The 12,978-nt window shown below is 38.5% G+C and overlaps 1 protein-coding gene across 2 annotated transcripts in view; it reads right to left on the bottom strand.

Moving 5' to 3' along the window:
• The window catches only part of OSBPL6 (oxysterol binding protein like 6), a 203,472-nt gene that overhangs the window by 22,768 nt on the left and 167,726 nt on the right, over positions 1-12,978 (bottom strand). For both annotated transcript variants that reach the window (XM_023212452.1, XM_023212453.1), the window contains 2 exons: positions 12,747-12,880; positions 1,639-1,746 (listed from right to left, as the gene is read on the bottom strand). In XM_023212452.1, the coding sequence (XP_023068220.1) occupies positions 1,639-1,746; positions 12,747-12,880 (242 nt within the window). The remainder of the gene's footprint in view (positions 1-1,638; positions 1,747-12,746; positions 12,881-12,978) is intronic.

Genomic DNA, 12,978 nt, shown 5'->3' with positions numbered 1-12,978 from the left:
ATAGTGTAATTGCTTTTCCCCCTGTTAGAACAGCTATTCCTTTAAATTAGCCAGATTTATACTCTTTAATACTGTATGTTAAAAAGTGGCGGCCACAAGTAATTTTCACTTGCAATTCAGTAACGACCACTGTATACGTTTCCTTCCAATGTGTCTAAAGACCCCAAAAGGAATAGTTGAAAGGTGTTGGTACTGTGCCTTGATTTTAAACCTTTGGTTGATTGATACTGAGTCAGGTTAAGCTGCTATGAATACCTTGATTGGCTGTAGAGACAACTTCATTCTCTTATTCTTAGCTCTGTCATATTCTAACGGTACATTAAACATGAAGAAATATTTGTAGAAACTACTAGAGACATGCTAAGAAAATCTATAAAACTAATTTTTGAGACAGACTATATATGTCACTTTGCAATTTGATCATGAATTTTAACCAATAAAACACATGACTGGAATATTGAACCTTGTTTCAAATTATACTTTTATTCAATAAGTGATAGTTTTCAAGGAAGCTATTCAAGTTTCAATTAAAAATGTAAGAGAGATATATATATTCTAGTGCACATTTCAGGTTGAAAAGAAGATTTCAACTGAGATTATCAAATTATTTTTGAATGACAAATTTTAGAAATACTTCTAGATTCTGGGCAGTTGAGTGAATATAAGTATTATTAGGGAATACAGAGCCCATGGAGGTGAATGAATTTAGGGTGGAAAACTTAAGTCGAAGACAAGTTGTTTTGGGATAGTATTTCCTAAGAGGTTAGAACCCTTGTACCTATAGATTTCTAGTAAAATGTATGTTTTTGGTACAAACATGACCTTAAAATCAGTTAAACCTCTCAACTTATTACATATATCATCACTGTATATAAAGCTCTAACATTACTGTTAAAAAGTGTAAGGTCTCATGTTATAAAGTAATAATTTTATGGAGAGTCATAAACAGAATTATACACTTAAGTTTAGCCCAAATACTGAATGTTCTCCTATTCTCTTAACATTTCTTCAATCTGAAAAATGGAATAATAATGCCACCTAACACAGAGGGTTGTTGAGGGTGTCGAATGAGATCACACATGCAAAGTCGTTAACACAATACCTAGCACATAGTAAGCATTACCTTGACACATGTCAGCTATTAATTAGCAGCAGCAGCAGCAGTAGTAGCTGCAGCAGTACCATTAGCATTATCTTAACAAGGTCAGGCGACTTCTGTCCTTAGGGCTTTCAAACAAACCTTAAGAACATTTTTACTTAGCAACCTTCTCAGCTAAATTTTTTTTTTTTTTTTTTTTGCAACATTTCACCGGCCATTTGATGCTAATGAACATTTCTAATGACGAATGAGACAGACATCGAAAATTAACAAGCTGGAGTAGATATATAAATCAAATATTCAGTGGTATCAGGTGAATATAGGAATAAATAAAAATAGACACTGATCACCAGGAATAAATGATGTCAAGCTCTTATATATCCTTTACTTCAAAGAACATTGAACTGTCAGCGACACAAATATTTATGGAGAGAACCTTTATTAACAGTGAAAGAACTGGATATAAATAAACAAAAATATGCAGTAAATTTAGATGCTAAAAAAATAGGTACTCTGCATCTATTTAAAATGAGTCTTACCTCATCAGGGCTAGGAATAATATTTACACTGACAACCTGATCACAAATAATAGACTCTGAATGTATTCTGTTCAAACGACTCCTTAGTTCAGCATTCTGGTTGAGTGCCTTAAAATAACAAAAACCACACATGTAATTTAAAATTAATCAGCAAGCATAAAACAGAACAAGTACGCAGGTACAAGTTAGACAATAATGTCTGTGATGTTCTTAGCTCTAACTTTTGAAGCCATCATGAGCCAGACAAGGAGTAATAAATGGCTCAAAAATAAGGTATTAATTTTTTGTAATATAAGATTGCTACTTTGCAGGTTGGTGGGCTGAGTTAACAGATTTCATAAAAGTGATTCACGGAATTTTCTTTCCTTTAGAGTGAGGCCCATTATACTCAAGCCCAGTCTACCACTACATATATATTACTTTTTGCAGCCTATGATGAAAACTATTGTTTTCATTGAAAATTCTTTCACATTTTTGTTCTAGTTTCTAAAGTTTGGGAGTTGTTTCAAAACTGGGTAGTTATCTTAAAATTAGTTAGAAATAGAATGAACTGGCTTTGGTTTATAGATTTAGATTTTCATCTGTTTAAAGAAAACATCTGTATTTTCATTTTCCGGGAGCACATAATGTATATGACAATGCTGCAGAACTAACTTAAGTGCAAACAAAAAGGTGTCTTCAATGAACAGTGTAGACACTGACAACCATAATAAGAACATAGCACTGAAAGTACACCAACTCTAAGTTCTCTACATGGCACTACCTCCAACATGCTTTAAGTTAGCATCAGTAAAATACTACTTGCTACAACACAGTTTAGTATGTGGAGCAACTGCATTTACTACAAGAAGAGAAAAGTTTTACATAAGCATGGCATCCCTACACGGACCCTGTTGACAAAGGTACAGTGAATCCTCTGGTAAGGAACATCCCACTGATACACAGAAACATGTTCCATTTATAGAATACAGATGTAGCTAATTGGAATTGTATCAAGCCTCAAGTTAAAGACCTGTGAGAAGACAAGGCCCAGTGAAAAGATAGCTTTCTTTTCCTTCCCATTAAGATCAGCAATTAGAAGACATAAAGAGATAAATGTCAGTGCCTAGTAAAGAGGGTATCTGCTTCAGGGAATGGGCATTCTGCTTCATTCAGAGCCAATGAATACAGTAAACCAATACATACAGAAATATAATCTCATTATGACAACTCTGTACCTATTAAAACACCCAGGGTAAATACAAAGTAGCTAAACTCTTCATTGCCTTTTCTCTCCTCTCTCCATCCTAGTCCCCGTGTCTTTCCCTCCCTCAACCCAGTTTTTGCTTTTTGAGGACAGAACTATCACTTGCAGCCTTTGGCTTTTGTTTGAAGCTGTTAGAACTGGTTTGTAAAATATGTCAAATCATGTACTTGATCTGGAGGACTGTCACATTGATGGATTAAAGGTGGATACAGATTCTACAGTCATTATATTTGGAGATAGGAGGAAATAAGTCTCTGACTATCTGAGAAAACAGGAATGTTTTAGGGGGAAAAGGTGATAACATTCTTAGCAGATAAACCATGTGCCTCAAAGGAAGACTCCTAGTATCTTTTCAACCTGAGAAAGTACTCAGGATCATTTTTCTTGGAGCAAAATCTCAAACACTTAGAATGAGAAAACAAAAACAAAAACAAAAAACCAACAACAACACTGCATTACTCTTATCTTTTGTGAGTACTACAGGCCTTTCTCCTATATGTTAGGACCACAAAAGATGCTGATTTCTTCTTCGTTCTCTGCCTACAAGTAAATGCGTAGTTGCCTTAGTTACTGAAATATTTGGAACCATATATGCTTTGGTGCCATGTAAGTGGGAGTCTATTTGATAGTTTTAATTGCAGAATCACAGTTTTTGTTTTTGTTGTTGTTGTTGTTTGTTTGTTTGTTTTGAGACAGAGTCTTGCTCTGTCACCCAGGCTGGAGTGCGGTGGTGTGATTTCAGCTCACTGCAACCTCGGACTCCCGGGTTCAAGTGACTCTCATGCCTCAGCCTCCTAAGTAGCTGGGATTACAAGTGTGCACCACCACATCTGGCTAATTTTTGTATTTTTAGTAGAGATGAAGTTTTGCCATGTTCACCAGGCTGGTCTCAAACTCCGGACCTCAAGTGATCCTCTGGCCTCAGCCTCCCAAAGTGCTGGGATTACAGGCAGGAGTTACCCTGCCCAGCCCAGAATCACAGTCTAACATCTCGCCATTAATGTCAGTAAGAAATGAACTAAGAGGTTTTTAAATTAAATATAATTTATTCTTTTTCTTAGACGTGATGTGAAAAATAAAAATTCTGGCCTGGGAGTCAGAAGATCAGGTTCTCTTGATCTCAGGGCTAAGTAGTCTTCACCAAGTTACTTAACCTTTCTGGGGTTGTATTAAATAAACATACAAAGTTGATTGAAACGCTAAGTCAGAATCCTGCACAGTGCCTCTTGGTTATCATTATGAAGATGAACTAGCATCCAGAATAGTGCACAAATAATTCTGGGTTTGGGGATTTTCTGATGCTTACAATATGGTTCATAGGAATTTCTATACTTCATGGGGCAAATCATCAGTATTTGGCTCTCTGATACGAGCACACTCAAGGTATTTTTACATTCTATGCAAAGTTCACTTTCGCATTCGCTGGGATGGTCTGGAGAGAGTTTTATCACCTATGTTCTTACTTAATTCTCTTATTATTGAAACCCTGTTCTCTCTTCCATTGATGGCAAAAAGAGTAGCATGGGAGCAAAAGAGAGAAATCTTAAAGTATTTCTTATTAAGATGAAAGCCAGGCATGGTGGTTCATGTCTGTAACCTGAGCACTTTGGGAGACCAAGACAGATGGATCACTTGAGGTCAGGAGTTCGAGACCAGCCTGGCCAACATGGTGAAACCCCAACTCTACTAATAATACAAAAATTAGCTGGGTGAGGTGGCACACGTCTACAGTCCCAGCTACTCAGGAGGCTGAGGTAGGAGAATCACTTTAACTCTTGAGGTGGAGGTTGCACTGAGCCAAGCTTGTGTCACTGCACTTCAGCCTGGGCAATACTGCAAGACTGTGTCACAAAAAAAAGAAAAAAAGTATGTTTTATTAAGCTGAAGAAAAATAAAAGTACTTTCATTTGTTAAATTTTTTAATGTAAATGTTTTAATGTAAATTTTTTCAAACTTCAAAACCATTTTTTTTTAAACGATGGCAAATACTCAAAGCCAAAGATCTGCTGTAGTTCACCACTATTGGCAAAGAATTACACTCTCCTGCCAAAATGCTAATGCTGTGCCAAAACAAAACAGTTTGGTTCCATTTTAACTACACAATGATGCATTTTGCTAGTTCTTATTTTAATCACTTTTAGAATTGAGACAAAAGTAGAAGACTCATCTCTGCTGCTATGATTTGAAGCCAGATGTTAAGCATGTTGAGTTCAAAGCTAAAAGTTTAAAATATATCATTTTATTAATAATATCTATGCAGTGGTAGAAAAGAGTAGCTGTTACACAGCACAGGAAGCATGGAAATCAAGACCGTTCCCACTCTGGCAACCCCAGTGGTGAAAAGTGTAAGCCGGCAACTGAGCATGCAACAGCCCCTTTCTGCGCATCCTCCTCCTTTTGCCTTGATCGTACAGGCTGTTTATGAAGTTTGCTACAACCAAGTGCCATGAGCTTTCAGGTAGTGCTTAGGTCTACATTTATTAATTCCTGCCCTGAAAATTATTTTTATCTAATAATACCATGTTTCTATAATAATATCATGGAAGCTTTGGGGCAAGTATTGTCAGGGAAATGATGCTCTTCGTGACAACAGAAAAGGGCCTAGAAGATGGCAGAAATAAAGTAGGGAATGTACCCAAGAGGAGTGAGCAGTGGCATAAGCAAGGAAAAAGGAGGCAGAGGACCAGCCCCTGGTGCCAGCCAATGAGAAAGAAGAGCCGTGGAGACTTGTCGGTAGTAACATTGCTGTTAGTGGTATACAGGACCAAAGGCCTAACAGGGAGGAAGCACCTTGAAGCCAGGAACTGGGCACAGATTCTTCACTCAGCAGGTTTTATGCATATTCTCACCACTTGCTTTACTGAGCTCGGATTGCACTAAAAACTACAATGCATGCTCATTTCCCCACACCTCATGTCCCTTATGCACATTTCAAGTCTAATATATCCAAGAAATGCACAATTCCTTTCCAATGTATAAAATAAGTTACTGTCTTAAAGATTTGAGCCAGAATCAATTACCTAAATTGCCACCTCCTTAGCTACTAACTACCATTCATCAACCCTGGCAGGTAATTCCTAGGTGAAGATTTATCTTAGGCTGGGTGAGACTCTGGCATAAACATTTTGCTAAATGGAACTGTGGGTTCTATGAGAAAAACATAGAAGCCTAATGGCTGGAGAAGGATATGAAACATATGGCAAGATGAAATCATCATAAATTTAAACCCTTTAGATAAAAATAAAACTGGTTCAAAAGGAATGAGAAAATGAGCATGGAAACTGTCAAAGCTAGAGCTGTCAAAAACCAAATCCTGGGTCTCTCTTAAAAATCACTTGTTTTTTCAATTATGAAAATACCATTAAAGTATATTTGGAAAATGCAAAATATAGAAAAAGTTTTAAAAAATGCACCTTACTACCCAACTGTTAGTAGTTTGGCCCATTTCTTTCTAGATTATTTTCCTCTGTATTTTTAAATATTGCTTAGTGGGTGCACAGTTTGCATACTGTATCTGCCCCTTATTCTTTGCACATAAGCAGTTATTTTGTTTCAAACTCTTCACACACATAATTTTAATAGTTGTATTAGCAAGTATTTCCTACTATTGGACACTTATGCTGTTACCGATTTTTACTAGTACAAATAATACTGCCATGAACATGATTGTTTTCTAAATTTCAGCATTAATAGACATATCAGCCATGGACTTACAGGGTAAAAGGGTAAAAACATTTTAAGGCTTTTAATAAATATTGCCAAATTATGTTCAAAATGACGACAATTTAAAGTTTAAAGAAGATATAAGGATTCTATAAAGAGTATCTTCACATACAACAAATTTGGCTGAGTCTCAGGGAACTATGAAATCCAGGAATAAACAAATACATTTGCAACTTTTATTTCATCACAGAATAATTATTTGGGTATGTGAAATGTTGTGGACAGAGAGAATGACAGATATGACTGAGATTTTAGATTATGCTACTATATAGTATGTTAAGCAGTTTTTTTGCTTCAATTCTCATATTTACTACATTTCGCTGATTCTAAGATGCACATTTCCCCCCATTTTCATCGCCTCTGAAGCACTGTGTCAGTTCAATTGACAGTGTGTTTTTTTCCCTTTCTCAGTAATGCACAAAATGATGATGCATGTAACAACTGATGGCATCTTGATTTAATAAAATACAGTGATTCTAGCTGGAATAGATGGGTCACATTCCGTTATTCACATTTATATGAGCTCAACTCTCACTGCATTTAACACAAGCTGTGCAGAATTTCTGGGGCCAGGAATCAAACTAGTAACAGTGATAAAGTGTAATGTATTGAAGATAGGCTCAAGATGAGTTGGATTTTTATTATTATTGGTAATCTGGAGTGCTGAGGTTGCCTTAGTCTTATTACAGACTATTTCATTTTGGTGTTCAGGGTACTGCATTAAACAAGACATAAGCTGGGTGCAGTGGTTCATGCCTAGCACTTCAGGAGTCCGAGGTGGGAGGATCACTTGAGGACAGGAGTTCAAGACCAGCCTGGGCAACATGGTGAAATCCCATCTCTACTAAAAATACAAAAAATTAGCCAGACGTGGTGGCACATGCCTGTAATACCAGCTAGTTGGGAAGCTGTGGCAGGAGAATCACTTGAACCTGGGAGGTGGAGGTTGCAGTGAGCTGAGACTACGTCACTGTACTCCAAACAGGGCAACAGAGCAAGACTCTGCCTCCAAAAAACAAACAAAAAAAGATATGAAATTATAGCTGATGTGAAATAAAGTCATTTATAAGGGATGGATGCCACATAAAATGTCCTGTCCTACAGGCTTGGGTCCAACATCTAGACTCCCTCTCAAGTGCAAAAGTTTAAGTTTCATAGGGTTTAAATAACAGAATTACATATGTTTTTGTGTACATATGGATCGGAGAAGTAATATTACTTCAGTTATTTTTATTTTTTTGAGACAGAGTCTTGCTGTGTCGCAAAGGCTGGAGTGCAATGGCATGATCTTGGCTCACTGCAACCTCCGCCTCCTGGGTTCAAGCAATTCTCCTGCCTCAGCCTCCCAAGTAGCTGGGATTACAGGCACCTGCTACCACACCCAGCTAATTTTTTTGTATTTTTAGTAGAGACGGGGTTTCACCATGTTGGCCAGGCTGGTTGAAGTAATATTACTTTAGAAGAGCAATTCATTAGACTGCCCAGCCTTGCAAATTGTTGTTTACTCAAGGCAGGTAACAATTTATGCTGAGCATGTTGTAAAAATGCTAATTTCAAGTATTTTATCTACTATGTGCCTTCGAAAGAGATGATAAAATTTGCTGAGTCTGATATACTTAAAGTCTTGTTGAAATGCAGCACTTTAATCATAGACATACATCAAATAGGACTTATGTCAAATAAAACATAAGCTTTAAAAGTTTTGGACTACTAAATGAATTTGTTTGTTTGCTTTAGAGACAGGGTCTTGCTCTGTTGCCCAGGCTGGAGTGCGGTGGTGGTATCATGGCTCACTGTAATCTTGAACTCCTGGGTGCAAGGAATTCTCCTGCCTCCACCTCCCAAAGAATTGGGATTATAGGCATAAGTCACTGTGCTTGTCCTAAAGATGTTATTTAAATTCAGTCTCTCTCTCTCTCCTCCCCTCTCTGAGGGACACCTGGCTTTTTTTCTGGACCCCAGAAAAATATCTGGGAGTTTAACTGATGACATCTGAATACGGACCAACCATGTCTTTAGGCTGCCTATAATGACACTATAATGTGAACTTATACTAATTCAAAAACATACTCAGAACAGGGAGAACAATGGTCTCAATGTACTCAAGCTAATTAGTACTTGATCAATCTTAAGCGCTACATTAAAAGAGGGAGAGCGAGAACAGAGTTGGCCAACGAGGAGGGCTGATCAGTTGCTTTCTGCCTTCACTATTTCCTTATCTGCTGGCCCCTTTTTGTCAAGATATAAAGATGCTGAGACTGCCAAATTCCAGGGCTGATGGTCAGTCTATATATTAGTTGCTACTAAATTGGATTCCGTTAACCTTTTCCTTCCTGAGATTATTGAAACTCCCCTTGGTGTCAATGGTCATCGCTTCTAAATCCTCTGGCTGCTTCCCCTGAGTCTCCATCAATGGCTTCTCTTTCTTGGCCTGTCTTATTTTATTTTATTTTACTTTTTTGTGGCAGAGTCTTGCTCTGTTGCCCAGGCTAGAGTGATCTCGGCTCACTGCAACCTCTGCCTCCTGGGTGCAAGCAATTCTCCTGCCTCAGCCTTCCAAGTAGCTGGGACTACAGGCATGTGCCATCAAGCCTGGCTAATTTTTACATTTTGTAGAGATGGGGTTTTGCCATGTTGGCCAGGCTGGTTTCAAACTCCTGACCTCAGGTGATCCGCCAGCCTTGGCCTCGTAAAGTGCTGAGATTGAGGTGTGAGTCACCGCGCCCGGCCACTTGGACTTTTTTTTTTTTCTTTTTGAGATGGAGTTTCGCTCTCTCGTTGCTCAGGCTGGAGTGCAATGGCACGATCTCAGCTCACTGCAACCTCCGCCTCCCAGGTTCAAGTGATTCTCCTGCCTCAGTCTCCCAAATAGCTAGGATTACAGGAGCCCACCACCACGCCCAGTTAATGTTTGTATTTTCAGTAGAGATGGAGTTTTGCCTGTTGGCCAGGCTGGTCTCGAACTTCTGACTTCATGATCCACCCATCTCGGCCTCCCAAAGTGCTGAGATTACAGGCGTGAGCCACCACGCCCGGCCAGCCTGTTGTTTAAATGTTAATGTTCTCTATAGCAGCAGGAGCACCACTGACCCTTTTATTCTGACTGCAATGCAATTCATCAACATCTATAACTGCCCTGGTATGCAGGGGCATCCATCTTCCTCTCTAGCCTAGACCTGTCTTCTGAGCTCTAGACATAAATATCTAATTGCCTGTAAAATGCCCCACAGACACCTCAATCTCCACAGAAATCCATCATCATATACCTAAAGCAAACCAGCTCCTCTTATAGTCCCACCTTGGGGAAAATAACTTTCACATACCCAGTTATCCAAGTAAAAACCCTGGACTGTCTTGATTTTGTGTTCTTGTCCCTTTCTAATATTCTGCTGATCTCCAAGCCATGCTGATTCTCCCTCCTGGGTGTCTTTGAAATGTATTCCCTCCTTCTACCAATGCTGGCATGGCACTTCCTCAGTTTAGGAATATTATCTCAAGTGTACGAGCTCTTCTCAAATTATCTCAAATACCATAAGAATCTGTCAAACTAGTCTTGCCTCCCAATTCCACCTACCCTCCATACTGTACCAGAATAATCTTTCTAATATGCAAAACTATGTCCTAATAATTCTAATTTCTGGCATTATCATTTACCAGTTAAAATTGTTAAGCCCTCCCTTCACTGACAGGATAAATCCAAAACCCTTTGTGTAGTCCCTGATGAGCTGGTTCTTGCCTACTTAATCAGCTACTCTTCAGAGTAATTCTTCCTTGTTCATCTCATACTTCTTCCACTACGAACTACCTGCCATTCTCCAGACATCTCTCCCACGGCCTAACCATGAATAGCAATTTGTTAGAAAGGAGTGAACTGTCAGTAAACTTAAATACCTTTAGCAAAGGCTGCTGTGGTTTCCAAAAAGGAGTCCACACTTAGAGGTGATGGGAATAGATGGCCAGTGGGGGTGTGACTACCCCGAGGCGGGGGGCATGGACACACATGGGAATGTGAACATCACCAAAATGCTGGGATGACACACAACTGCAAACACTGAATTATCTGTTGGATAGGCTGTAACAGTGTATTTGAAACTTAATAGTTCCAAATTATTTTCACATCTTTCAAGGCTAAAATTGAGATTTTTTTGTAAAAATAAATAACAATAACAAACAATCCAACAAAAATCTATTGAGGTTCTAACTTTAGATGCAAATAAATATGTTTTGACAAGAGAGGGAAATATTTTAACCCGAAGGAAGCACAGTGGATCAAATTTTGCTCTATTTTACTTTTGTCATATTAGCATCCGGCCCTTCCTTGTGAGCGGTTGCTGTCTATTCAGGCCAGGTTGAAGGTCTGATTCCTCCAAGAAGCCTGATCTGTGGCTCTGCTCTCAGCTCAGGGATCTCCCATTCCTCTGAGCAAACAGAGCCCTGGAAATCTGCACTACCATGTACTGCTGTGAATGTACTACGGCGTGCTCCATTTCACTGTTTCCTGCTCATCTCATGAATCAGATCATGAGCTTGCTGGGAACATGGCCAGGGCTACTTTTACCGTGGTGTTCTGTACCTTGCATAATACCTAGCATATAGTCACCTGAATGGAATACAATGAATAAGGGAATGAACAAATGAATAACTGTTGTAAGATTTCTCTTCATAATTATTTCTAATTTCACCTGAAGCCCAACCCGAGATCTCTATTTACCATTCTCTGTTTCACCTACAAGCAAATAAAAGCAAGCAAGCAGGTAAGCAAGAAACAAATGTTTTCTTGTTTTTCTTAGTAAAGCTTGACTTCTATCTCTAAGCCTCCATCACTAAATACATCTGAAGGAACCGTTGCAACATTAAGGGGGACAAGAATGTATTTTATATGTTTACAGGATGACATTTGAATGTTTACTCGACCATTATTTTGATCTTTCTGATTCACGATACTTTCAGAATAATGATTTGGAAGATCAGTTAATGTCAACTGAGTGTTCGACCTATCCATAACATGAGAAGGGTCCAGGGAAAGCCATTAAAATGTTCTTTTAAATAAAGCCCTCTGCAGACTGGCAGAATCATAGCGGATTTTCACGCTCAAGCTCCTGAGACCCCTGGCTTTGTACTGGAAGCAGCATATGCCCCTCAGCTGACAGTGTTTTATGGATAATGCAGAAAGTGTGGCCCAGATAACAACATCCATGACATGAAACTTAACATTCAAAATACGCCGACAGTTCAGGGACATAAAACATGGTGACACAGTGTAAGTCTACTTTTTAGGGACTGAGGGAAACTGTTCAAGCAGGATCTGCTCCACACGGAGAACCACTTACCCAGGATTTGCTTGCTCCTTCACTCTGATCCAAGGCACCAGGAAGCGAATAATATTTTATATAAACACCGAGTTCTCACAAAATCACATTACAACATTGAATTCTCAAAGGAGTTAAAGTCAGAGCATTTATAGTCTAAAGAAAATACTTCTAAGGAACTACTCAGTTGAAAAAAGCATAAGCACAGCTCTAAAGGATTTTTATCAGAAATTCCAACTTTGATATAGATACATAGGGATTTGATTAGTATTAATAAGATCAACTCTATAATATATATCGAAATATAAAAGTCTAGTTCAGGAAGCATAACTTAGGAAGAAAACCTCAAGAGTGCAAATCAGAAAAGAAAAAAATGGGTGATAGTAATCAGTAATTTTCAACAGATTAAGATGTAAGTGGGAAAAATACTAAGTGTGGAAGATCTAGTACCTTTTAAAAAAATATTTACTATTGGACTGAATATATTCTGGAACACATTTCAGATGTATAGGTCAAATAAATGCATGATTCTTTTTTTAAAATCAGAGGCTACCTTATAAATGACCTTAGAGAAGCATTAAGTGTTCAACTGGCCAAAATTACCATTATATGCTTACAAACAAGTTTGGTTTATTTTCACTCTTACCTTGACATTTTGGGGAAGAAAAGTAATGCAATCTAATACCAACACTGCAGTCTTTTGGGGGAATTTCTGCAAACTGTACTATCCCCACGACTAGCCACCTCCCTGCCAGCTCCCCATCTTTTGATCTTTCATCTTACAGGGTAGGGAGTGTGTCACGTACATGCAAACACACACTCTCATCTACCTGAGACAGTGACTGTCGGAGCCGTGCCATCTGCGTGCTGTGGCCTTTACTGTGATCCTGCTCGGAAACCATCTGCTTCAGCTTCTCCTTCTCTATAGCTATGCTATTAAACGCAGACTTCAAAAGAGAATGCACTGGGTGGGGAGAAGAGTGAGAAAAAACTGTTAGATAGGTGCAGAAAGAATACATAACATTATAAATTTCTCCAGACTTTCACTCACAAATAGACATT

The sequence above is a fragment of the Piliocolobus tephrosceles genome, chromosome 11, assembly GCF_002776525.5.
Source record: "Piliocolobus tephrosceles isolate RC106 chromosome 11, ASM277652v3, whole genome shotgun sequence".
In the NCBI taxonomy this organism is placed as follows: Eukaryota; Metazoa; Chordata; class Mammalia; order Primates; family Cercopithecidae; genus Piliocolobus; species Piliocolobus tephrosceles.
The sequence above is the reverse complement of the archived record's forward strand: the minus strand, read 5'-3'. Positions and strand labels throughout refer to the sequence as shown.